General features: G+C 39.4%; 1 protein-coding gene across 4 annotated transcripts in view; it reads right to left on the bottom strand.

Annotated features, from left to right (window-relative positions):
* The window catches only part of sorcs2 (sortilin-related VPS10 domain containing receptor 2), a 355461-nt gene that overhangs the window by 11900 nt on the left and 316568 nt on the right, over positions 1-26993 (bottom strand). For all 4 annotated transcript variants that reach the window (XM_084924623.1, XM_084924624.1, XM_084924625.1 and 1 more), the window contains 8 exons: positions 25724-25903; positions 21250-21396; positions 19192-19294; positions 13378-13454; positions 13097-13188; positions 5967-6074; positions 1980-2100; positions 1651-1784 (listed from right to left, as the gene is read on the bottom strand). In XM_084924623.1, the coding sequence (XP_084780749.1) occupies positions 1651-1784; positions 1980-2100; positions 5967-6074; positions 13097-13188; positions 13378-13454; positions 19192-19294; positions 21250-21396; positions 25724-25903 (962 nt within the window). The remainder of the gene's footprint in view (positions 1-1650; positions 1785-1979; positions 2101-5966; positions 6075-13096; positions 13189-13377; positions 13455-19191; positions 19295-21249; positions 21397-25723; positions 25904-26993) is intronic.

Below are 26993 nucleotides of genomic sequence, written 5' to 3'. Positions count from 1 at the left end.
GACCATGGTGGCCATTTAGAAGTCGGCCATCTTGGATACAACTTTTGTTTTTTCAATAGGAAGAGGGCCATGTGACACATCAAACTTATTGGTAATGTCACAAGAAAAACAATGGTGTGCTTGGTTTCCACGTAACTTTATTCTTTCATGAGTTATTAACAAGTTTCTCTTTGTTCACAGTCATTGACATGTCGAAGAGGTTAACACGTGAGGAGCGGATCGAAATTGTGTCGATATCTGGTGAACGCAGTAACCGAGTCCTTGCAGCAGATTTCAGTGCAAGACACCCTACGAGACCACCCATCTCCCATGCTACAGTTAGCAAACTGCTTGCTAAGTTTTGTGATTTTTGCCAAAATGTGGACGCAAGAAAACTGTCACTAATGAAGAAACATCAGTGGCTGTCCTAGCTTCATTCAGCAAGAGCCCACAGCGTAGCACTCGCCGCATGTCACTGGAGAGTGGCATTAGTTGAACATCCCTTCGGCGGATATTAGCTTCTCACAAATGGCACCCTTACAAAATCCAGCTACTGCAGCATCTCAACGAGGATGACCCAGATCGGCGCACAGAATTCGCAGAATGGGCAAAACAAAAATTGGAGCAGGACCCTCAGTTCATGCAGAAGATTTTATTCAGAGATGAGGCAAACTTTTATGTGAATGGTGAAGTTAACAAACAAAACCACCGCTATTGGTCTGACACTAACCCACATTGGATGGATCCCTCCAAGACTGTTGGAACAACAAAAGTGATGGTTTGGTGTGGTATATGGGGTACAACGATAGTGTATCATCAATGGATAGTGTTCATCAATGGAAACCTCAAGGCCACTGGATATTTGAAATTGCTACATGATGATGTGTTTCCCTCTTTGTGCACTGAAGCTGGCACGTTCCCTGAGGTTTTCCAGCAAGATGGTGCACCACCACATTATGGGTGCCAGGTCCGAGCATTCCTAGATGAACAGTTTCCTGGAAAGTGGATTGGTCGTGGTGGCCCGAAGGTCTCCCGATCTGACCCCCTTAGACTTTTATCTTTGGCGTCATCTGAAGGCAATTGTCTATGGTGTGAAGATACGAGATGTGAAGCACCTGAAACTACGGATACTGGATGCCTGTGCTGGCATTTCTCCTGCGGTGTTGCTATCAGTGTGTGAAGAGTGGGAGAAGAAGGTTGCATTGACAATCCAACACAATGCAGCACATTGAACACATTTTATAAGTGGTCAGAAACTTGTAAATAACTCATGACAGAATAAAGTTACATCGAAACCAAGCACACCCTTGTTTTTCTTGTGACATTGCCAATAAGTTTGATGTGTCACATGGCCCTCTTCCTATTGAAAAAACAAAAGTTGTAACCAAGATGGCCGACTTCTAAATGGCCATCATGGTCACCACCCATCTTGAGGAGTTTGCCCCCTCACTTATACTAATGTGCCACAAGCAGGACTTTAATATCACCAACCATTCCCATGTTATTACGGTGTTTTCCATATAAATGGCCCACCCTGTAGTGTGCACAGTGTCCTTTATTTGCATTTATAAACAATACATTGGCTTTTGTTTCCACGTTATGCATTCTACTTTCAGATACAATAATAGAGGAAATATGATGTAATCTGAAACCAGTTCAGTGCATATTTACCAGTTGTAATCTTTCTCAGTACACTGGCAGGGTTTGTTGGTCAGAGCTGATGTGTAGCTTTTTCCTTTTATGCAGAATGCAGTGTCCTTCCTCTTCCTGAACGTCCGCTCCTGGCCCATAATGCACTTTTCCTCCTAAGGGTGATAAAATCCATGTGCACACTCGGTAGCCACTTATATGTTTGTACAATCTGATACAACCAAACACAGCTCGAGAGCCATGACCTTAGAAATAGATAATTTCATTGGAAACTTCAAAAAGCTAGAATCTATAACACAGCTTAAATCATGTGAATGTGCTGCATCTCTGTGTGAGTCCGTGTGCATTACCTTCTGATCTGTGAACTGCCAGGAGTCATAATCAGACTCAGTGCACTGACGGGGAAAAGACTGCCTAAAGTCCACTTTCACCAGCTCCCAGTCTGACCTATAGCTGATGTGGCCAAACACACTGCAAGAAAACACACACACACACACACGCAGTATAATGAAAAAAGCCTTTTTTTGTCAGCACAAAGGAAAGTCTGAACATCAGGCTTTTTTCATTTTTTAGCATCAACACCTGTATGGTAAAGACAGCATATTTCCTTAATGTTCTGCTTGTTTGATAAAACATTAACAACGTTCTTGCTTCCAGCTGTTTGTTAGATTCTTTCCTCTGTGTTTCCTCAGAGTCACTGAGTTGCACTCACTTACACACCTGACACAAACAGCAGCAACTTCATTAATTATTCTAAGACTGGTAATTCACAACATGTTTCTAAAACAGAGTAGCAGTTTTAAAATGTAAGTATTTATTTTACAGCATTATTGTGGCATTATTATTGTATGATGCAAGGGGCAACACTGAGATAATCTTTACCTAAACCATCTTGCAGCTTTACCAATGGATTGTATCTCTATTGGGAATGTAGCTCAAGTGATAAAGCCTTTTAGCAAAGTCACAGTTCCCCATCCTTTCCACTAGATGGTGGTGTTCTACAGGAAATCACAGGTGATGCGCCATATTCCCATTACTGAACTCAGCTGTTTAATCTGTGTGTGTCTGTTAGAACATTTTTAAGCATACTGATGTGACTCAAATCAGTGACTCTGACATATGTTATTGGCTTGCAATCACTTCATTGGAGTGCCGCGCAAGCAAGACTAATGTTGTCTTTACCAGCGTCGTTAAAAGGTAGTGACAGATGTCTCGGTTGCAGATTCACATATGCTGATGTTCCACTTTTTACCTCTGTTGTTCTTCTTGCTCTTACTTGTTTGACTTGGTCAAATACGGATTATCCTGCTTCTTAAATTTGGAGGATTTTCAAAGCAATTATCTGATTTAAAATTATTCCATGCTGTGTGGTATAGACTGTCAAAAAAGTTTGGATTTCAGTTTTGCTAAGGTAAAATTTGAAGTCTTATTTAGTAACAATTAGCAGGATCTGTGCTAATATTAGCTGATAGCTTACGAGATCACCCTCCTGATCAAATATGGTAACCTCTGACTCCAAAATAACGACATGGCAGCTGCCCAAAAATACTTATCTTGAGTCTTTAATCTAATAAGTAGCTAAGTACCATCCATCTTTGTATACAGTCTATGATCACAATATGCCAATTTCAAAATTCCGAAAACCACCTATGGAAGACAAGGAGAAGATCCTGCCTTAGTAATGTGGATGAACGCATGTTTAACATTTCCATCCATGAGTCTTATCTAGATTTTGTAAACAACATTTTGCTGGGTCACTGCAAACCTTTCAGTGTACTTTATAAAAAAAATGTTTATTGCTTTATTTGTGCATTAATTCCCACCAGCTGTGGCGTTAATTTAGTTATTTCTTTGTCTACTTTTGAATGGGCGCTCCAGAGCATTAACACTTCTGTTAGTGGACAAACAACAGTCCAATCAGCTCAGTGAACACAAATCAAAACTCATTAACAGGTCCCTTTGTTAAACAAACAGAGCTAAGTAGGAGAAAACACATGTTTGTACATTGTTTTCAGGAGAGTTTTGTTGCAGAATGTGATTAGATACAAACCAGTGATGTGGTTTTCTATTATGTTTCTTACAAGTGGTTTAGAAGCAGCAGAATGAGGTGATTTCATGATCTCACAAAGCAGTATGTGCAGTAGAAACCCCCCCCCTGTGCTGTCCTGATATTTGACTGGGTGTTATTAGTATGAGTGGTGGACAAGCTCTACTCCCCACCTGTCCTTGGTGCTAAGTCACTGTTCAAAGACTTCATTACGGGATGGCAGCCTCCGCCATCAAAAATCGAAACTCCGTGGCAAGGAAATACACCCTGGCTAATCTATCAGACATGAGCTGCCCTCAACACCCTTCCTTGGCCGCCGACCCTATCTCGCTGGAGTCAGTTGGATGGCACATATGTGTGTGTGTGCGTCTGAGTGTGTCTCAGCCCAGAGGCTGTGTGCCTGACATCTCTGATAATGGTGAGTGAGCTTGAATGTTCGATCTCTCCTCCTCATGTGTGTGTGCCTGCCCGTGTATCTGTGCGTGTGTGTGACAATCTCTTTGCCCTTCTCAGCAGATTACTGCTAGGAGTGAGTCTTATCTGTGTGCCAAGGTCTGGAGTCTAAGATGATGTGACAAGTGTCACTCCTGCTAACTTAGAGATGGAGAGATTTGGAGAGAGCGAGTGAGAGAGAGAGAGAGAGAGAGAGAGAGAGAGAGAGAGAGCAAGCAAGAGAAGACAGACTTTACGCCTAAAAAGATATGAACGCCTGACATCTGCACCTAAAGCTACCTGCAGTTGATATTCAGTACTCATAGAGTGAGAAGCCAAAGAAATCGAGAACTGTAGTGGTACCAGTTTTCAAGAACAAAAGAGTTATAGTAATTACAGACTGATGAAGATGATACCGATAAGCTATGAATCTGTTGTTGGTAGATGTAATATTTTCTTTGAAAGTGCTGATCAGGAAGTACAGAAAAGGTCAGAAGGTTTTGCAAAATGTTTTTGAGGATTTCGAGAAACAATATGATAGGTTGCCAAGAACTATGCTACAGCATTAGGAAGTCAGGATTGGCAGAAAAGTACGTGAGGCCAGGACATGAATGAGGACAGTGAGACAGGTGGAATTACAAACAGGTACTGGCTCTGACCCCCTTCTTGTTTACAACAGTGATAGACAAGCTGACAGATGCAATCAGACAGGAGTCTTTGTGGATAAAGATGTTCACAGTTAACACTGTGATTGTGTAGGGAGGAGTAGGTGGGAGAGCCTGGAAAGGTGGAGGGATACGTTGGAGAGAAGAGGAGTGAAAGTCAGAAGAAGCAATGTGAATGAGAAAGAGTGACAATACAAGGAGCAGAGGTAGTGAAGATGGACAGTTTCAACTAATATGAGGCTGATGCTCAGATTTTTGTTGGGAGAGACCAAATGGACAGTATTAGAAATTAGTATATCAGAGAAGACAATGTTAGAGAGGCAAATAATGAGATAGTAAAGAGTTTGGACAAATAATGCTGTATATCAAGCTGCCAGGCAGAAGAAAATAAGAGCGATCACAGAGGAGGTCCATGGACCTAGTGTGAAGGAGGACAAGCAGAGGGTTAGTGTAAAAGATGAGGATGCAGGGGATATGGTGAGACAGAGGAAGGTGATTAGGCTGTGTTAAAGTGTAAAGGTTGTCAGGCATTGGTTTAGCTCACTGGGATGAGCAGGCGGCCATAGGCCGTTTGGCTGAGAGTGGCAAATCCGAATCTGAATCCGACCCTTGTTCATACAATACTGTCTTTCAAGCCATATATAAAGAAATGAGGGCTTATGGCTCAAGACTTATGCACAGCACCGTAGACGCTAACTAAGCTGCCTGTACTAATCTAAGCCTGCTCAGAAGAGAAACACATACTTAGCAGACTATAGGAGTAATATGTCAGCAGGTGAGTATGTAGGGGTCCTCTGCTCCCATCATTCTCTGCTTTAATGTGAAACTGAAGAGAAACTAGGTGTCCCTCTCCAAAAAGGGGGACTGCTTTATTGGAAAAGAAAAATGAGCTCCTTTAAATGTACTCTATTACCCGGTAGACCTTTCAGACAACTTATTAAAAACGTATACGAGTACAGGAAGAGTTAAGGATACAATAAAAGGTAAATTGTAGGAGATGTAAGGTATTTAAATTCTTCTCCACAATGCTGAATAGATATGGAATATGAGAGAAATATGAGCTACATAAAGGAAAGTTTGAATTTGTATTTTTTTAAAAGGCACCTAAAATTTCAGACCCTTTTCAGTTAATTTAACTGAACAGTGTGTTTTATCATTCTGGCAGAAGCACTGAAATTGAAATTTTCACTCACGTCATGACCAGGGTCTCATCTCCTGGCTCACTCAGAAGTCCATCGATGAAAACAGAGGTGCTTGTAAAGTTGTGAATGTTCCACGTCCGTCCTTCATCAATACTGAACCTGTGGGAAAGGATGAAGTGTTCAGAATCACCAAGACAGAAGCAGAGACTCATGAAACTGTCTTCAGATATAACAAAAGAGCCTTGCCCTGATGTCAGCAAATGAAATCTTAAATAACAATCAAAAGACTAGAAATCAACATTAGACTTATCATTTGGTACTTAATGAATTTAGATTGTGTTGCCCTTTATACGTCTGTCTAAAACCTGCGTGATTAGCACAACTAGCTAAATGCTGAATACCTAGTGCATCCTAGAAAACTGGTGTATCCACTTCATGGTGTAATTTCAGTTTATTTTCAGTACAGTTTCTCACATTGTCCCTCTGTTTGGTTCAGAAAGCTATCAGACGTTAAGGTAACTTTTTTATCTCATAGCTAGCTTGTAGCTATTGTTTGCCATTGTTTACGGGCCTGGAAGACTCACTGAAATTATTAGTTCTTTAAACCAACTGCAATATGGATAAAATTATTTATCAGATACTAAATTTTATTTACCGTTAGAATCAATACAGAGCACATGTACTGTTTTATATTTGAAATGTAGCTCTGTTAAAACATTTCTGAATTAAAGTATTATTGTCTTTTGAGATAAAACAACTAAGATATGTGTAATTCATTTTTGAAAGTAATCCCATAAAATTTTGGCAAAGCCATGGAAATATGGTTATGATCGACTACCTAACATTCACATTAGTTAAACAATACTTTGTTTGCAGAGTCTTGACATGTTTTCTATGTGGGATAACTGGATACTGCACACATTCTTACCAACAAAATGCTTATTTTATAATGTCTGAAATCTCTTGGACAAGAATTTTGGAATGGCTTAAGAAACACAAGGCATACAAAAAGTGGATTGCAAAATGTTTGATATTCTAAACATGGGAACAGCTAGGTGCTTTCCATAGCTATGGTCTTTCACCAGAATTATCTTAGTGAGATAATAAGGTGGCTGTAGCTTAGGAGGCAGAGCAGATCATCTGCTAGTCAGAAGGTTGGTTCTTTAATCCAAGGCTGCCAGACAAGATACTGAATCACACAATGAGTGAGGAGTTTGAACTTTAGATTAAAAAAAAAAAACAAACCCAAAAGCTTATGCAGTAGAAAACTGTTCAATTTAAAACTGGTTAATATGAGATGAGGGTGTACCTTTTGATTTCCTTCATGTTCACTTCAATTCGATTTTATCTATATAGGGTTATAGACAACAATAGTTGCCTCAAGGCATGCCATGTTGTAAAAACCCTACAATAATAGATAGCCCCTCATAAGCAAACTCTTGTGACAGTGGGACAGAAAACTCAATTTTTAACAGAATGAAATATACGTTTACAACAGATATTTTTAGTAGGTTAAATGAAACATCATTCGAAAGTCATGGAAATTCATTGGTAAAAATGTGTATAAGAACTGTGTACTTTGTTTTTTATAAGTAAAACTATGTAGTGCGAAAATGCACATACATAACAAAGTTGGATCACTGAAGTTGTCTATACATAGAAAATTGACAAAATACAGCATTCATTGCTAATTAAGTGCTTTTTATGCTTTTAGTCATAATGAGATCCTTTTTGTGAAACTCAAATGTCTGTTATTCAAGTTTTCTTTAGTCCTGTCTAAAATGAGTTTTGTGAAGCAAGCAAGAAGAGCCATCTGCCCAGCTTTATTTACTGTGCCGACAACTCCTGCCGTCAACAGTGGCAGCAGTACTGAATAAGTGTGACTGTGTGATGGAGAGGGATCAATGTTGAATCGAGCAGTGTGTGGCTCGCTCTGCGGGCTGTGTTTTAACGATGTCCTAACAAGGAGTGCAATAAGATAATCACTGGGTAAACAGGCACTGTGAAAGAAAAACAGAATGGATATACAAAGCCATCAAAGCTAGGCCTTGCTAGGCCTTTTTATGCGTCAAACAAAGGGTTCTCTAATCTAACAGTGTTTGAAGCCACTTTCCAAAGGCAGATTCAGTTACGTCTTGGGCCTTTCAACTTTAATTCCTTAAAATTGATGAATCAAGGAGTACTGAGGTGTGAATGTAAGCAGGCTATGAATTTCACTCAGACTCTGTTCCTTCATTTCTACTCACTACTTCTTGTAACATCTGACGTGTACAACCAAGCGCAACATCATGAAAGACTTCTGACAGTCCAAGTTTTATTATCTACAGGACAAAGACACTAATGGGCACCACCAAGAGAGTTCTTGGCATTAGAACAAGAAAGCAGAATAAAACTGCCAAGGGGACGGTTCGTCCAAATTCCTTGCCTCTGAGTTTGGTCATTTGGATTAACTATAAAAACATTTGCCCTTCGAAGTGATCAGACAGCAGATCACAGGTAATTCGAGGCATGCTGAGACCCTAAAAGTCTTTCACCAGAATGATTTTGTCATTTATCAGTAATAATGGTATGAGTGATATGGATGAGTGAATAGTAAATGAGGCGCTAAAGGCTCTTTTAGACTTTGGTTCATTTGACCGAGGAAAGAAAAAAGACATTGTTATCTAACAAAATACATAGTTACATAAAATGAGGCATAACGCAGTGACTAGACAGTTTTAGTGCCATCATCCTGCATGATCAGTACTTATCATAGTAACTAAATATGATATATGCAAATAGCATGAACTGCTTTTTGTCAGCTTTCTATACGTATAAATACGATCCCTAAAGACCATGGAAACTTTGACCAGATGGCAACTGATGATGGACTCGTTGAGCAATAATGCCTTTTTTTTCTTTTAGAGTTATTCGTTTTATAATAAAGAGCTTTCGTTATATCTGTGTGGCCTGGTTTAACCTCACAGAGACAAAGAAGCAAAGCTGATTAAAAACAATGGGTAGAAAGGAGAAAGACCCTCCTACTCTCCTGGCAGAGGTCCGAAAGATCTTCTAGGAATCACTCAACCATCCATATCTATTGCTCTCTAAGGCTCTCAGTGTAAGTTACCACACCACCTTACCCCAGTAAGAAGAAAACCTCTTTTATTGTACAGAAAATCCAGGGTTAACCCTGAAGTTACCCGAATAAGTGAAAATTCTGCTCCCTCATTCACCAAACTAATTATATCTCGTTTCCATCTTTTAGTAACCAGAGGTTTCCTCCTGTTAAAAGGGAATTTTCCTTTCTACTGTTGCCAAAGTGCTTGCTCATAGGAGGTGATATGATATTTGGGTTTTTCTCTGTATGTATTATTGTAGGGTCCACCTTACAATATAAAGCACCTTGAGGCGACTGTTGTTGTGATTAGCATTGGTTGTAGAGATAATGCTGTAATCAGAGAGATTAGCTAGGCAAACTTATAATTACTTCTTATGTCACACTCCAACCTTTATGCCATTCCTTGAGTGCTATAAAGAAATCAAAATCGAGAGCAGTCATAAATCTTAAATGTACATAACATTCCTATACAGGCAGTGTGCTAGGGAGGTATCTCATGTCTCAGCCTGCTGCCTTTTCATAATTAGCTGATATGAATGCCTTGTGAGAGCTACAGAGTGTAAAAAAAAAAAAAAACTCCTTCAAGTTTGAGTGACTGTATGAGGAGCTGGGGAATTATCGGAAATGATTTGAGGGAGTGTGTGTGTGTGTGTACAGTCACTTATAAAAGTCGAGATGCACTCTTCAAGTGTCTGTGAAATGGCATGGCTTTGATGCACACAGTTGTAGCTATCTTACCCCCGCTTGGGAACATGGTGTAATCATTTTGAAGAGTCAACGGCACTACATTATCTGGGAACAAGTCATATTTTCAGGATTTGGAAAGATAGTATGGAGTGTATACATTTGGAGAACTTTGTGAAGAAGCATTTCAGGTCAAGAACAGTTCTTAATATACAAGCACTGACAACCTACCCAGTCCTCCACCTATACTTGTTTACTAATATGTTTTTCCTTTTCTTGCCATTATACACTTTTTTGTCATCTTTGCTTGCTGTGTGTGATAGGTTAAACCAGGCCACAGACTTACTGAAAGCTCTTTAATATAAAAGGAATACATTACCCCTAAAAGAAAAAAACAATCACATTACTTCCCTAATGTGAAGTAAAATAAAATATATTCCAGTTTTTACCACTAATGACTACCTTCTAAAGCAGTTAATAGGAGAAGTTCACATTAAACTATGAAGTCTAATACCAAGGTTCAAAAGAAAACTTTCTAAGATTAAAAAAAAACCCAATGGGACTGGACAAAATCATAATGTTGTCTCTCACATGTACACAGAAGAAATACTTATCCTCAAGAGTTTCACTTCTAGGTAAAAAAGGTTAATAATAAATCTTAATAGTGACGCTTATAAATACAACTTACACTTTCCAATACATCACTGTTCAGAAGTATGCCAGATGACATACAAAGCAGAAAAGACACCATTCAAAGGCTGACCATGAACTGCAGTGTCCCAGGTTTTAGGATCATTTTTCAGGGTGCACTGGATATGCAATTTATAGCACAGCAAAGTACTGTGGATATAGAGAAAGGCTGCATACTAATGTATAACGGCTAAAAATGTGTTTTGTGTGTGGTATAAAAATGTTGTCGTTGATAATTCTTCATAATGCAATCAGTAATTTTGTTTATAAAGGGCAGTATTTTCCAACTTTTTGGACCCACAGCACATATTTCACATTAGAAAAACCACACCACCAAACAAAAATGTAACAAAAAACATATTGATAATTTTCTCACGTGCACCAGGTATAGCGGAATTGGCTTGGTTTATCCTCAGTATACCTTTTTACTTTCTTCTGACCACTACTCAAACATTGATATAGGCGTTCTTATATATGCAGCTAGCATGCTGAAAAGGCAAGTGTTTTCAGTTGTCTCTAGGTCTCTGTTCTCCATACCTCATGAACACCTAATATGCATTACATGCATTACACCAAGTCAGCAAAATATTCAGATTCTCCACATTTCCAGGGCATTGAAAAGCGGAATGCTGTCAAAGCTGTTTGCCTTTCTGAATAATGCACAATCACCCCTTTGATATCTGGGTTTAGGCTATAGGAACGTGGGCCTGTCACTCCAAACTCTCCAGATGTTTACACCTGAAAAGAACCCCTTGCTGTCACTTTTAAATACAGTAGCCAACTTTAATTTTCTAACTTGTAGGTTTAATCATTTGCAGGGGCAATATTTTTACTTCAACCACATAACAAAGTATTTTTCAGAGCCCAAACCTAACCCGGTGTAGTGTTACTTAGACTATCAACAAAACATGAATGAAAACCAAAGGAAGAAAAGTTTAAATACACAGCTACAAAAAGGATACAAAATAAGATGTACTGCACTAATCCACTAATGCCAGTGCTGCTTCATCTATTATTCATGTGCACGATATTTCAGCATTCAAGGCGCATATGTAAAGGGTATATCTGGCACCTCTTTAAAGACATTCGTATCAGAATGTCAGCAGGTTGGCAGTAACTGATGCTTTGGGAGGGATCACCTAAAATAATATAGGAATAAAACCAAACTTTCATGGAAACAAGTCTCAACTACAAAAAAGAAAGGAATAATCTTTAGACCTTTATTATAACATTGCTAGTTAATATGGTTAAGTGGCATGCATTATTTTTCCATTGAAGGTATGATTGATTATAATAAACTAGTTTGCAAAGAGTAAACTTTGATTTGGCTTTGGCATTTGTCTGGCAGATGCACATTACCCTGCCATGCCAGCTAAATTAAGCATAAAAATCAAGCTTGGATATAGAATTATAGCTTTAAAAAGGCTACATAAGGACTTGCAGGACTGACAAATTATCCTTTTTTCTAAAAGTCTGTAAATGTGATCGGCAACTTAAAGAACAAAATTGTATTTAATAATACAATTATTTAATAATAATGATAATAATAATAATAATTATTATTATTGTTATTATTATTATCATTATTATTATTATTATTGTAGGGTCTTTATGTTACAATATAAGGCACCCTTGAGGTGACTGTGTTTGTGATTTGGCACTATACGAATAAAACTTAAAATTGGAAAATTGAACAATAATGTTTAGTGTGTGGCTCTCACTCTTAGTACTATAACATAGACGTGAAAGTGAGAATTTTGGGGGGTCATGGAATTCATTTCTGACTCCAGAACAAACTATACAATAGGAGTGAGTCTTGGAAGTAAGAAATATCAGATTACATTATGGTGATTTTACATAATGAAGTGGTAATAATGAACATTCACACTTCTATTTCTTAAGAAGTTCCCTTTTTACCCAAGCCAAAGTGAGGGAAGAATGTCAAGGACTCTGTTCCTATCCGAAAAGTCATTTGATTTAAATTTGTGATAAATGCTTTTCTTTTTTCTTTTTTTTCCTGAGCACTTTCTTATCTATTCGCCCTCATTATTTGATCCTTATTTATTAAGGTCAGTGAGATATTATCTTGCTGAGGTAGAAACTGTATTTGTGGACTAAGGGGAAGGAGAGAGAATCGTTTTAAAAAATTCAAGGTACCGTACCAGAAATCGAAACTTTTTCAAAATCTACAAGTATGCAATTATACTAAGCAACATTTATATAAGAAATGCACCCAAAACATAATACTTTGCAGGGGATGTTACATTTGCAAAAACAGTATAAACATCTCAATTCAAAGTCTGTATAACAATGATCGCATGGCATTTTGAACATCCACTGACTGACTCTACATTGGAGTGAGTGTTTCTTTACTGTTACTCATTTTTACTTTTGCCTCCCGTTGATTTAACATCTCCTTGATTACTTAGTTTTTTTCCATTTTGTCAGTCATGCATATAAAACTAGGGCTACAATTAAAAGCATACTTATTGATTGACTGTCACAGGCTTCTAACGGATGATCACTGCTACCAGTGAATTTCAGAATAAATCATTCCATTAACTTTCATTATATTGATTATAACTGATTTTGGTGACACTAAAAGGCTTTAATAAGAAGCCAATCATGAAAAAAATCACACTCCATTAAACAATGTCTTACAGCAGCAGCAAGCAGTAAGCATTACTGTCTTTGTCTGTAATCTTACTTGAGTATCTTGAGGGGAATCGAGGTATCTTTGATGGCAACGATGACACCACCGTGGTCCAGATACAGGATATGATGCTCCTCCTCAAACACCTTTCAAAAGCAACATGTTTAGAAATAACAAAAGGCATGACAGTCACAGGCTAATAAACAATTTGAAATGATAGATATAATATACTTTTTTATCCTCTCAGATTCTCCTCAGTGGAAAGCTGAAATGGTGAGGTCAGAATGGGAAGAGTGAAGCAGTATAAAGGAAGAATTAAAAGAGAGGATGTGTACCTGTCTCCACGTCTTTCCGCAGTCTGAAGAGATATACATTTCTTCCTTATACTCTACTAGCTTGGAGCCCAGGTTACCTGAAGGCACAATGAGGAATGGAGAATTTTATCAGGCATGAAGTGAGCCTTCATGTGGGGCAGGCAACAATAACGGATTCAAACTGTGTTAGGGATGCTAGAAAGGGAATAACTGAAGAGACAAAGTCACAAAGGTTGAGCACTCCTCCTTGAGAACTTTTTATTGCTGTGTGTTTTATTTATTTATTTATTTTTACATTTGGCCAAAAGGAGAGAATATGTTTGAATTCTGAATCTGCCAAAATTAGCTAAGATATAAAAAAGGATTTATCTCTTTCTCTGATCAAAGCTGGAGGGGTATATTTGAATATTGGAATAGATTTTCTGATTTAGTAAAGTTACGCTTTAAACCCAAATAGGATTTAAAGCGTACTTCTTTTTTAAATTAAAATGTAGTTACAATGTGTGTACTTCAATAACACATCACTAATTTTAATAACTTTTTTGGTAATGTTGTTGCTATAAAGTTTCCAGACAACCAGTCAAGACCCCAACAGGTTATACAGACGTATGATGTATGTTTTGTGAAAAATTAATTTAGCCAATGAAGATGTCACCCACTGGTTTCTGGACTAATTTGGAAGGTTAAAGGTTAGTTTTTGGTTATTTTTTTGAGATATCAGTGGAAGAGTGCTGGAGAAGTGTCCAGCCCTGGTACCTCCTAAATAAGAGTCCACTTATTTAGGAGCCAGGTTAAGGCAGGTACTTAAGGGGCCAGGATGTTTCCTTCTCCAGGCCTCTGTCATCTTCCCCCAACCTATGAGGGTCATACACGATTCCAGTAAGGACCCGAGGTGGTATACCATAGGCTATGGTTATAGGGCCATACACAGTCCAAAATCAACCAGAATCGGGTTTGCCTCGGGAATTTGGTTGAAGCATGGTTGGTGAGTATTAAGTGTGTGAATGGGAATGTGCAAATGTATCCCATAGTACCACTTAAATTAAATATAAGTGCAAAACAATGACTACAACTATGCCTTACAGTATGCATCCACTGATTCTAAGTACAGATTGGACAGAATAATAAGTTAGTGGGGCAATATCTGACGGTGTGCTCTGAATGCTGATGTGAGGTCATGTGATACTGTAGAGAGGGACACTTGTATTGGTGAAGAGAACACCAGTTGCTGGTGTTGAAGAGCTGCTGGGAAATGGCTTTTCAGGCAGCCCATTACAAACCCATACCTGGCCTGTAAACTATGAAAAGAATAGGCCTGATTTTACTGGCCGGGCATTTGGAGGGATGTGTGCTAGTGTTGCCTATCCTGTCCTGAATGCCAGCTGGTTAATCCAGTGGCTATGCCAAAATCACCTCACCACCTCCTAACCCTCATGGAAGTCCCAGTCAAGTGTATTATTATGAACTTCATGGTGCCATTTCACCAGAGTGCACATTTATATTATTTTGTGCTATTTTTGGTGGATTATGCTACTCCACTATGTTGCTATGAGGGATGTGGCATGGCCACTCACTGTTTCAGGTCATCTTCTGCATCAGAATCAGAGCAGGGTACACACTGTTCGTATCACACAAGGTAAGAGCTTTATTACAGGGGACCAAGTCATTTCAAATGAACTTATTCTGCTCTACATAAATAGACAAGAGCCTATTTAGGTCACACATATTCCCAAGTGGGGAATGTTTATTATGAAGTTGTGTGAACTGACAGAGGCAGAGCAACTTAGATTTACCACTTCAACTTCCTAAAAGCATGGAAGAAGGCGAAGCTTGTGTCTCTGGTGAGCTAGGTGAACGTGCTTCCCTGTGATAACCATCTCTCACCAGCTCAGAGTGCATATATAGTTAAGTTGCAACTGAGCTATATCTGATGCGTTTTTTCTCTGGGGCCAGGTTGCACTAACCTCATAAAGTATATTTTGGTAACTTTCCCAAGGCTGTCAGTTCAGTTACAACCCTATAGGCTGCAAAAACACCAAAGCAAAATGGTTCTCAAAGAATTGAAGGCAATGCTGGAGATGGGGGCATATAAGAGTCACTCAGTTTCTGATATAGTCCCATTGTTCTTGTTGTGGTTGTCTAAGAGTGGTCCTAGCTGGAGAGCATGGCACACCTTGATGCAGCTCAGTGTCCTGTGGTAACTGTGGGCAGGGATAGGTTCGATTCCCCTGAACAGCTACCCTGAGGTACCCCTGAGCAAGTTACCGTCCTTACACACTGCTCCCCGGGCGCCCAATGGCTGCCCACTGCTTCACTGAGTGAATGGGTTAAATGCAGAGAGGAATTTCCCCACGGGGATCAATAAAGTACACTTTCTTTCTTTTCTATATAAATAAAATTCAATTCAAAAACTATACTGTGTGTCTTTGTTTCTGTGAGAGTTTTTTTTTTTAAGCAGAAATGGGCTTTAGTAGAAAATCAAAAGTATGACTTAATGGCTTGTTTTCTCTTTTTCACAGGCAGCTTACTCACTGACTTAATTTCATTTTCAAGCCTTTTTTGCTTTCTGTCAGCAATGCCCCCACAAAGACAAATATAGTAAAGTATCCAATAAATAAAATTGCTGGCAGTTTAGTAAACTCCACCTTGTGTAAAAGTCCCCAGGCATGAAGCGGTGTGGCAGCAGTTTTATACTCCACCACTGCACAGACAGAAAGGAACAGCCAAAGCTTTTCCCTTGGTAAATTAAGTGTATTTTTTCTCTGGAGGAAAGGGGTTTTCTTGCCTAACCATGCAAACTCTTTACATAAATACTGTGCAAAAAATCTTGAGCCACACCTTATTTCTTTATATTTTGATAGGAAAATGGGAAATTGCTGGGAAATACAATATAAAAGAAAAAAAACACAAATTTTTTCAGTTGTAACAAACTTTATTCACCTTTATTCTTCAGCACAGCCTGAACTCTTTTAGGCAAGCTTTCTTTTTCTCATTCCTTTAAGTTGTCTTCAGGAATAGTTCTCCTTGATTCTTGAAGGACATTCCAAAGATCCTTTTGAGATAGTGGCTGCTTTTTCTCTGTTCTCTACTAAGATGACCCCACACTGATTCAATTACATTGAGATCTTAGCACTGGGGAGGCCAATACATGACTGGTAACATTTCATTGTGGTTTTTTTATAATTAGGTATGTTTTTACTGCATTGGCAGTTTGTTTGGAATAATTGTTACACTGAACAATAAAGCCATCTATGATGGTTTGGTACTGAATTTCAGTCAGTGATGTTGGAGATCTTGTCAAACCTGATGAACTTATGAATACAGAAAACACTGTCAGATTTTGATCTGGCTTGCAATATCAAAAGTGCCTGGAAAGCAATTGGCTAATGGCTAATGGCCAATCATTTTTCAGCCCGATAATTATCCCAAACCCACTTCCAATGCTGTAAAAATATACCTGGATAGAAAAACGCACAGTTGAACACTATCACACATGGAACCCAGAACTTAACATTACTGAAGCAGTGTGGGAAAGGAAAAAAAGGCAGCTAACATCCTTGGAGAGTTTAGGCTGTGCTGAAGAATAAAGGTGGTCATCTCGAATCTTGACTTTCAAGCTAGACAAAATTGTACAAACTCTGGGTTTTGCCTTTTACATTATATTTACATGATATTGTATTTGTACAGGTTTCAATAGATCGCTACATTGGCAAATGAAGACTCAAGACTATTCCATTGGATGGATGGCATGGATAGACTTTTCCATCTCACTGTATATTAGGGGCTTGCTGCTGTACTGCTTCCATGTCACTCTACCCATCCTCCTCATTCACACCAGCCCTTTGCATGTCCTCCTTCACAGCATCAGCGAATCTTCTCTTTGATTTTCTTCTCTTCCTCCTGCCTGGCAGACCCATATTTAATATTCTTTGTCCAGTATATCCACTATCCCTCCTCTGGACATGTCCAAACCATCTCAGCCTTGGCTCTCTGTCTTTGTCAACCTGAGCTGTCCCTCTGATACACCGATCTACTCTGATATACCGTAAGTTTCGGGCTATAAGGCGCTACTTTTTGCACAAGCTTTGAACCCTGCGGCTTTTAGTCAGGTGCGGCTTTTCTATGGATCATGATTTTTGTGATATCGTAAGACGATTGTTTTGGTTGTTCCGCTGTTGTACAGCACTACATTGCCTGGCGGAAGGGCATGTGATCAGACACACAAGAGTACAAGGGTACAAGAGTGGTACGCTGGTCACATGTCCGTCCGCCAGGCAACGTAGTGCCGTACGAAGTAGCGCGAAAAACAAACTTGATTAGCAAGGCTCTCAGCGAGGGAAATAGAGCTGCTGCACGTACCCTTGGTATAAACGAATCAATGGTGAGACGCTGGAGACGCCAGCGTAACAAACTAGCTCAGTCCAAAAAGACGAAAAAAGCTTTCAGAGGAAATAAGAGCAGATGGCTTAAACTTGAAGACTGGGTGAACACACAGAGAGCAAACGGGCGAGGTGTTTCAACTGTGCAGATCTGACTAAAAGCCAAAACACTCGCCAACGAAATGAAGATAGAAAATTTCAGAGGTGGGCCATCCTGGTGTCACAGATTTATGAAATGAAAAGGACTGTCCATCAGGGCACGGACGACTGTGTGTCAGCAACTCCCTCCCGACTACGCAGAGAAAATAACAAACTTCAGCAAATTCACACTAAGAAATATAAACAAATATATTCCATCGGACCGGATGAGATCATAAACATAGATGAAGTGCTGTTGACGTTTGACCTGTTAATAAGCAAGGTGAATCAACCATCACGGTGAGAACCACTTGTTTGGTTTTGAAAGCGACAACGAAGGAGAGAAGCGGAGAGTGGATGACGAAGCCATCCTGAGCCTGTTCGTTTCCGACACTGGAGAAGAGGACTTTGGTGGTTTTAGTGCGCAGGAAGAAGAGAAAGATGGTGGTGAATGACTGACTTTTCTTCTTGTTAAAGCCGTGTTACTGCACCTGAGCCTAAAAGGTAGTCCAATCTATTTTTCTGGTGTGCTGTAGGTTATTGTTATACACTACATTTGTTACTCGTTTATAAAGCACAGTACATGTTTGGTACTTGTAATTACCTGTACTTGTACGTAAAAAGTTGTGCAAATATGTACCGGTAACTTGTTTTTCAAAATATTAATCAAAGGGATGTGTTCCCAAGCAGCCATCTCTTTCCTGACAATCCCCTTTGTGCATATTCTCTTACATATGGTAAGTAAACATTAAAATACCTGCGCCTTTCAGTCAGGTGCGGCTAATGTATGTACAAAACAGAATTTTCCCCTGATTTTAGCTTGTGCGGCTAATATTCAGGTGCGCTTTGTAGTCCGGAAAATACGGTACTCATTTCTAATCTTGTTTATCCTGGTTACTCTCAATGAAAATCTCTTACCTGCTCCCTACTCTCACTATAGATCAAAATGTTGTCTTCAAACATCGTAGTCCACAGAGACTCCTGCCAGACCCCAACCTGACTCAGACCTCAATCACCACAGAAAACAAGAAGGGGCACACAGCTGATCCTGGATTTAATACCACAGCCACCTTGAACCCCTCTGTAATTCCTATGACACATTTTGCCATTGTTTTGCTGTTCTCATACATCTCCTGCACCACCCTCACATACTTCTCTGCAAATCCCAACTTCCTCTCAGCACCCTATCATACACTTTCTCTAAATCTACAAAGACACAGCCAACCCCTCTAGAAAACTCAAGAAACAAGTTACATAAAGTGAAAACAAGTGGAGGAAGCTCATAAAAAAATACATAAATAAAAATAGGTTTACTTACCAGCACCCATAATAAGACCGGGAGCAGAGTCTTTGGTGTGGACAGTCCCAGACACATAGGGGTTGTCTGCCCAGCGCAAGTGGAGGTGGAGGTGACAGTCCGGCTGCAGAGGAGACACATGTAGAAAGAACTTAGGAAGCACTCAGATCCACCCACCAAAACAATGTTCAATGTGGCTCAAAGTACTTAGAGTAAAATAGTGGGTCTACTGAATACCGGAGCACTCGCTCAGCAATATTTAATGAGTCTTACGACAGAGATACCTGATTATCCCACTGCAAAGTCATCTCAGTTCAAAAGGGTTTTAGTTCTGTTAATCAAACTGTATTTGTGACAGATATTTAATGAATGATAATTCATTTCAAATATGAGAATCAGAGTGGAGAGTCACCAGTGCAAACGTTAGGCATTTTATGAATTACATTTCCACTTGTTGCTTCAAACCCTAATGCCAAGGATGTTGACTGCAGTTTCAATAGAAATGTATTGTTTTGCACAAAAGATTGTCATGAACTGTTTCTGATAATATATCAAAAACCAGTGTTTGCAAACAGCTGGAAAGCAAGTTTGATCTATAAGAACCTGAAGACTTGTTGGTTGCATCAGCTCATTACTCACCAAGATCCATCTCTGTTTTATGAATTACAAACAGTATATTACATCACTTTGGCTCATTCCAAAATAGGGTTTTCAGTATGCTTTCTCATAGATTCCAAAGCAGTGAAGACAAATTGTTGGTTAGGTAGCACAGGACATATTCTTCAGCAGTGTAAGTTAAGTACCATCAGAGGTGTAGTACTGTTTGTCTAAACACTGATTTAAAAAATGTTAGTGTGTCCGACTTTACCTGTACCAACTGTACCTACAGCTAGCTGTTTTACAACTACTCTTTCAAGAATTTCTGAAATAAAAAGAAGGCTGGCGATTGGCCTAAAATTAACTAAAACAGCTAGGTCAAGTGCTGGCTTTTTAAGTAATGGTTTAATTTTTGCCACCTTAAAAGCCTGTGGCATGTAGGATGTTACACTGATCACATTTAAGATCGACGCAATCATTAATGGTAGGAGTTTTATAGGAATGGGGTTTAAGAATGGGAACAAATTAACCTTTTATATCCTATGTAATTTTGCCAGTGTCTGGCTATATGTGCTTTGTGCGGAATTGCTCAATAAATATATAAAAATCTTTTAGCATCTGCACATTTTTTTGGGGTGCTTCGTGGAGCACGCAAACTACAACACACCGCATTCCGAAACGATAAACCTCTCCTGTGTATAGAGGTCATTTTTCTTAACCAGTCTCTGTCAGGTAATGGCTACAGCTGACAGCACGTGCCTGTGACACAGACACATCGATAGTAGATAGTACATCTGCTATCTGGCTTTGTCTATCTCTGTGAGTTGTGATGTCAGTGAGGCAATACATGTGATGTCAGCTTTTGAAATAAAGCCGCCTCTCTGACTGATAGATGTAATAACTGGAATCCAGGCAAGGTAATTCTGTTTAGGTATGGAAGAGGCTAAAGGGAAGAGAGGTCAATATCAGAGCGACCAACTACATGCGTGCATGGCTCAGAGATGGTAAATGAGTCTCAAACTGATATCTGTGTCCTACCTCCAGATGTGTCAGCTGACTGAAGCGATGGTTTAAATAAAAGAACAGACTCACACCCCCTCTATCTCCCTGCGAGGTATGATGTATGGATATCAGACTGCGGGTGACTCATTGCTCTTTGCTGACTAGCCTACCCCTGCAGCAGCAACTTTGACAAGATGGATGGCAAAGCTAGGAGGGCATCTCAAACACATCCTTCAATGTACAACACTCATCCTTCCTTCGCTTACTTTATGCTTACACTCTGAACAACCTAGTCAACAGGTCTGAACAGTCTGATTGATTGCTGCTTGTGCAAGATTGCATCTGCACTTCAGTTTATAGATACAAAGTCTAAGCCAAGTGTCTACTACTATGTACAATATGCATGACTATGTGCAGTACTAACGTACTCTGTAAAAATCTGTATTGAGTACAGACTAGTTTGGTTAGAAGGGTGCTTACCGCTTTGCAACTGACAGGTTTGCCATTCATGTCAGTGGTAGGTGGGGCCAAGGGTTCCCAGTCACGTCCTTCGTTGTAAGTTATTACAGTTGCCACTCTTCCATCAATTTTCTGGTTTGCCAAGAAGACTCCTTTGATTCCACGTACCTGACAGAATGAGATAGATTTTTCATAGCTTGGGTTAATTTTGCAAAAAGTTATTTCTGTTGCCCTTTTAAAGAAATCTTTGAACATGATGCAAGTCATTTTGAAAAAAAAAAAAAGTGGTATATATGTAACTACTGCTTAATCTTCTGTCAGCTGCTCCCTCTAGGGCAGGGGTGGGGGAACTCCAGGCCTCAAGGGCCGGTTCATTATTTGGCCTCTGGAGAACTTCAAGACATGTTGAGGAGGTAATTTAACCATTTAAATTAGCTGTGTTGGGTCAAGGACACATCTAAAACCTGCAGGACACCGGCCGTCGAGGCCTGGAGTTCCCCTACACCTGCTATAGGGGTTACCGCAGCAGATCATCTCATCCTATACCTAGAAGGTCACCCCGAATGACAATCTTAATATATTCTACCATCTCTATCTCTGCCTCCTGTCTTTTTATTAATGTCACCATCTCCAAAACATACATCATACTAGGTCTCAGTACCCTCTTACAAATCTTTCCTTTCATTGTGTTGATGCATGCTCAATCATCCAGGTAAGGAAATCCCCCAAAACTGATTCTGGATGATCATGTTTACTGTAAACCAACACATACATATCAGTATGTAAGATTTGATCATTATCATCCACTGGAGCACAAACTGGGTGTCATCAGGGCTATACAACACAGAGTGAACACAATCCCCACGAATACAGCAGCCAGGGAAGCAAGAATCACTTGGATGTGCGAGGAAACATTTTTCCCACTGAAAAAGTTACGTCCAGATGAACAGAATCAACTTTATGGGCTTTCCTTTCATTCTTGCTACCTGTCACAGAACAAGAATTTATGTTAACTACTAAAACAAAATGTGACACAGATGCTAAAATAAAGACAAAGTTGTAAATTCAATCAGCTGACTGACAGCAGCTTAACATTGGCTAATACTAAGCTAGAGGTCATGTAAAACAAATTAGGCTGTATTAGCCAAACCCTTGTATGTAGTTCAACAAGCAAAGGGAATGTTCTCTTCCAGCTGAGTCACTCAGTAGAACACATGTAGTATGGGATATCTCGCAGGATCTTTTTGGTGAAGTGGAAGTAGATCTTTTTGCTTTGCTCACTGCCCCTACTTCTCCATAACCAACTATTATTGCACCTCTGGGGATGAATGCGATAGCGCATGTTCCTTGACATGTTCCTGTATGCCTTTCCCCCAAAGGAAATGATACCAGTAATTCAAGAAAGAGTGTCTCAGCAGTGCCTCTCTCAGATTCTAGTGGCCCCTTGGTGACCAGCAAAGCTGTGGTATGCAGAGATAATCAGTGTGTTGGCAGTGAGGCCGTCCTCTCTGCAGGACCTCCTCTCTCAGGTGGGAGGGGAGGTGATTCATCCATGCTCAGAACTATGGCAGCTGCATACTTGCCTGTTGAGAGGTCAAACTTGGTAACCAGGTCTTCACCCAAATGTGGCGGCAAAAATTTAGAGTGCTGGAGCTTCATATACTAGAGGCTTGTATGCATACAAACAACAGAACTTTGAGCAATGGAGCCAGAACCGACGCATTCTCCCATTCCAGTGCTCTATTGTGGATGTTTTAAAATTCCTGCAGGGACTGCTGGATAAAGGTCTTACCTTTTCTATCATTAAATGTTTTTGACATCTACATGTGCTAATCATAATTGCTTTAATGGGGGTCACGGCAGGTATACAGCGCACCAACTGAATCTTTAAGTCTGTATATATGAAGTTCCTTTCATATAAGACTGCGTTGCTTCTTGCTTTGGGTTCTACAAAGCCAGTGGGTGACATTCATGCTTTGCCTTCATGCACACAGCTTTCTGTTGGCCTCAGAGTTATACTATATATGAATGTAACATTTACCTAAGGTTATTCCTGTGGCTTGTAGCTCTCTGAAATTTGAGCTTCTGAGTTTTTGCCTCCTTCCTTTGGCTTCTGAGGAGCAGAGGAGGCTGCTTTTTCTGTGTCTGGTGTGAGTACTGAATATATACATTGACTGCACTCAGAATGTGTGTTTATCTGACCAGTTGATTGCCTGCTTTGCTAATCCAGCCAGTAGTAGAGCTCTGTCTAAACAGAAGCTCTCCCAGTGGATTATGAAGGCTTACTGGCATAACGCTCCAAGAGTCTCTCTTTGCCTCTGGGTGTGAGAGCACATTTTATTTATTATTATTGTATTATTTTAGGTATTTATTCTGTTATGTTGCCCGGTCTTATAATAGAATACACCTCGAGGCGACTGATGATTTGGGGCTAAATAAACAATGCTGAATTGAATATGAGGTAATGAATGAGAATTGGGAAATTCAGGGGCTCTTTTTAAAGGGGTCATTGTGGATGATATTTATGCTGCAGCTAGTTGGTCATCACTGCAAACATGTTCAATTCTATCACTTAGAAGTGATCACTCCTTCATTACCTTATTTTGTCCTTTCTGCTTAGTCTACAATGCACTAGGGTGTTGGTGGTCCCACTTAGGTCTGGTAGCTGCTTTCCGGGGCCTGTATATATTTCCCACACTATATGTGTTGTACCAAGTAAAATGACTGAAAAGGAACAAAGTGTGATGTCTGTAACTTCTGTTCCCTCAAGGAGCAGAATGAGGTACACTTTCAGGATACTCCTCTGTGTAGCATAGCTCAGTGAAGGGCAGCTACAAAACTGAGGGATGACTGCGATGACAGGGTTGTGTAAGTGTGGGAAGAGCTGTGCATATGTCATCACATCATCTGCCTTAAAGGTGTGAATACAGGTGTCTTTGGCCAGGGCATGCAGGGGTGTGATAACCCACAATATACAGTATGTGTTTTACCTCATTGATGTCCTACAAGGAACAGAAGCTATAGACATTAACACTTTGATTTATTGCTTTTTTATGTGTGCTAGTTCAGTTTTTAATATTACCGGTACTGGTTTTATGTTGTAATCTAGATAAAGGAATCTAAAACTGAAATTTAACGTAACTTTGAATTCCAGAGTCTGAGTCATAATATCAAATAAAATATGCCGTTTAACCACCATTAGGGTTTAAACCACTGGACTGTCAAAGTTTAATTCACAGAAATCAATATCTACTGCATAATTTTTGTGGCTGTGATATTGTTAGCTTAAGGTTCTGAAGATAAAATATAAAAGACTGAAACAATAATGAACAAAAACATTTAGACCAAGCCAGGCAGCATGTCAGATATGTCTGCTTCTATAGCCTTCCTCAGCTCTCAGTGGCACTGATGTCCACACAAGAGAAACAAATCGTTTAAATCAAAGTACATAAGCCTGCCTGTATTCTCTTTGTACTTCTGGCTTCAAACCTCTTCCTGTCTGTATTTTATAGTCCTTCTGTTTCAATCTGTCTTTATTCATCCCACATATATTGTTCACCTCTCTATCTATATCTACAGCCTGTGACGAAAGTACAGCCCAGAGCAAGGGATGACACATGGGAAGGAGGAGATGATCCACTGCCTATTCTTTCCCCTCTAACGCTCCCGGTCTCTTTCTTCCTCCACCCTTTCTTCAGTGCCCATTTATCTGGAGAAATTGGCAAAAGACTCAGGACATACACAAATGAACAACTGCATAGCATAGCTGCCTTGTAATGTGAAAGTTTTCCTGGCATGCTTAATGTGGAGAAGAGTAAGGAATTAACGTTTAACATGGCTTTGCCTGCCACCACCATGACCTGGGCTGGAAAACAGTTTGATTAAAAGATCCAAACAGGGTGCATTAATGGGTGGGTTATAAGGACACAGTGTACCCCTTCTGCAATCAACAGGAATTTTCTGTCATAAAAATAGTTTTTACATTTTTTCCTTTTTTCTCCCTATTTCCCTCTTAAACCCACAGGTCTGCTTACAAAACTCTTTATTTTAATACTGTTTTGTGGAACTATAACAACTTTTTAGCCTGACTTCCTTATAAGGGACACATATAAAAACAGAAGACTTTAAAACATGTACTAAGATTCAGAGTCAAGAAACTGGTGTTTAGTTTAGAAAGGAAACAACAGAGAGACTTTTGAAGTAAGAAACTAATTTGAACACTCGTTTCTCACAACAAAAAGTTAAAGTGCTTCCTAACATTCACATTACTCTTTTCTACTTTAAACTTTGCGCATGTTCAGGTCAATGAACATGCGCAAGGATATGGTTAACAATATTCTCTGTTTTTCTTGTACTGATTGTGTATTATAATACAGTTGCCCAGGCTTTGGATGTTATTTCATTAGAGAAATAATAGCAATTTGACAAGTAAAGTGACAAATCACTTTTAAACTGTTTTGAGTCTTTGTGCCTTAAAATTACAACCCCATCTTACCTCCAGAATGTCAATGAGAACATTCTCCTCTGGCTGCTTGGTGCTGCGAACATTTTCCAGGACGATGGAGTAGTAGACGCCTTCGGGATCTGACTGGTACAGGTTGTATGTGTCTGACTGGTACCACTCCTGGAGGGCGAGGAAGACCTGGTTCTCATCTGTGCTCACTATCTGAACATCCTAGAGAATGAAACAGAAAAATTAGTGCTCTTGGGAGTGAAACAAGAGAAAAGAAGCGTAAAAGAAGGAAACTGAATAAAGAGAATAAAGGGGATGGAATAACAAAGTAAGCTCAGAGAAAGAAAAGAGAAAATAAGGTAATAATGACAGATAATGAATACAAGAGAAATGACTGACAAAGAAAATGAAAGCAAGTAATGACAGATGGAGAGAAGACAGAAAAACAAAACTGAATAAAGAAAAGAAAGGAGAGTGAGAATAGATAAATCAGTAACAGAAGCAAGTGTAATTCATAGAACTTTGACAGTGATTTGCAGCAAGCCAGGGAACATAATCGGATAAATACAAATGTAGAGAGTGAGGAAAAAACTCAACAGAAAACGGGGGAGATGACGAATAAGGGTTCTACCCACTGAACACTGTTTCCTGGAGTGTAGAATACCGTTAGGTGTATCTGACAAAGCTCTTGAAACTCTGATGAAAATGGTTTCATCACTCATGAAAGACTGTAATGAAGGATCAAAGAGCAATTCAGCACTTTCTCTCTATTAGTGGTTACATTAACATAACATTTGGAGACGAAGCCAAGAAGGTGTGTCTATAATCACTGACACTCTTCCATCTTGTTTATGAAAAACACTCAAGCTCAATTACCCTTAGATTTATGGTGGTGGTTCCAAGTAATAGCAATATTGAAAGCCATATGCTGATCTTCATATTCATAAAGGTACTCTTTCTGAGTCACTCAGCAGCTTTCTGCAAATTGCCACCGTGCTGATTATGGATGGATGCTGTCTCAGGACCCATGGTGACACATTTGAAAGGACTGGGTACCTTTTAGCTTAATTTTTTTTACTGTGCAGAATTAACATTGTGACCTGAAAACCACTAATGCTTCCCTGAAAGTAAAAAAAAGTTCGATTTTTGAATTCAACAGAACTGTGAGCAATAAAAGACTTAACAACTTAAACACTTGTAAACACAAAACTTTTAAACAGGACACATAGTATGGTCTTATAAGAGACTCTTGAGTCTTTTGCCATTTAGGGCAATGTCAGCACACCTATTGTACCACAGTGTGAGATTGGTG

This window comes from Perissodus microlepis, chromosome 3 (genome assembly GCF_051167445.1).
Source record: "Perissodus microlepis isolate ML-2025 ecotype Zambia chromosome 3, ASM5116744v1, whole genome shotgun sequence".
NCBI lineage: Eukaryota > Metazoa > Chordata > Actinopteri > Cichliformes > Cichlidae > Perissodus > Perissodus microlepis.
The sequence above is the reverse complement of the archived record's forward strand: the minus strand, read 5'-3'. Positions and strand labels throughout refer to the sequence as shown.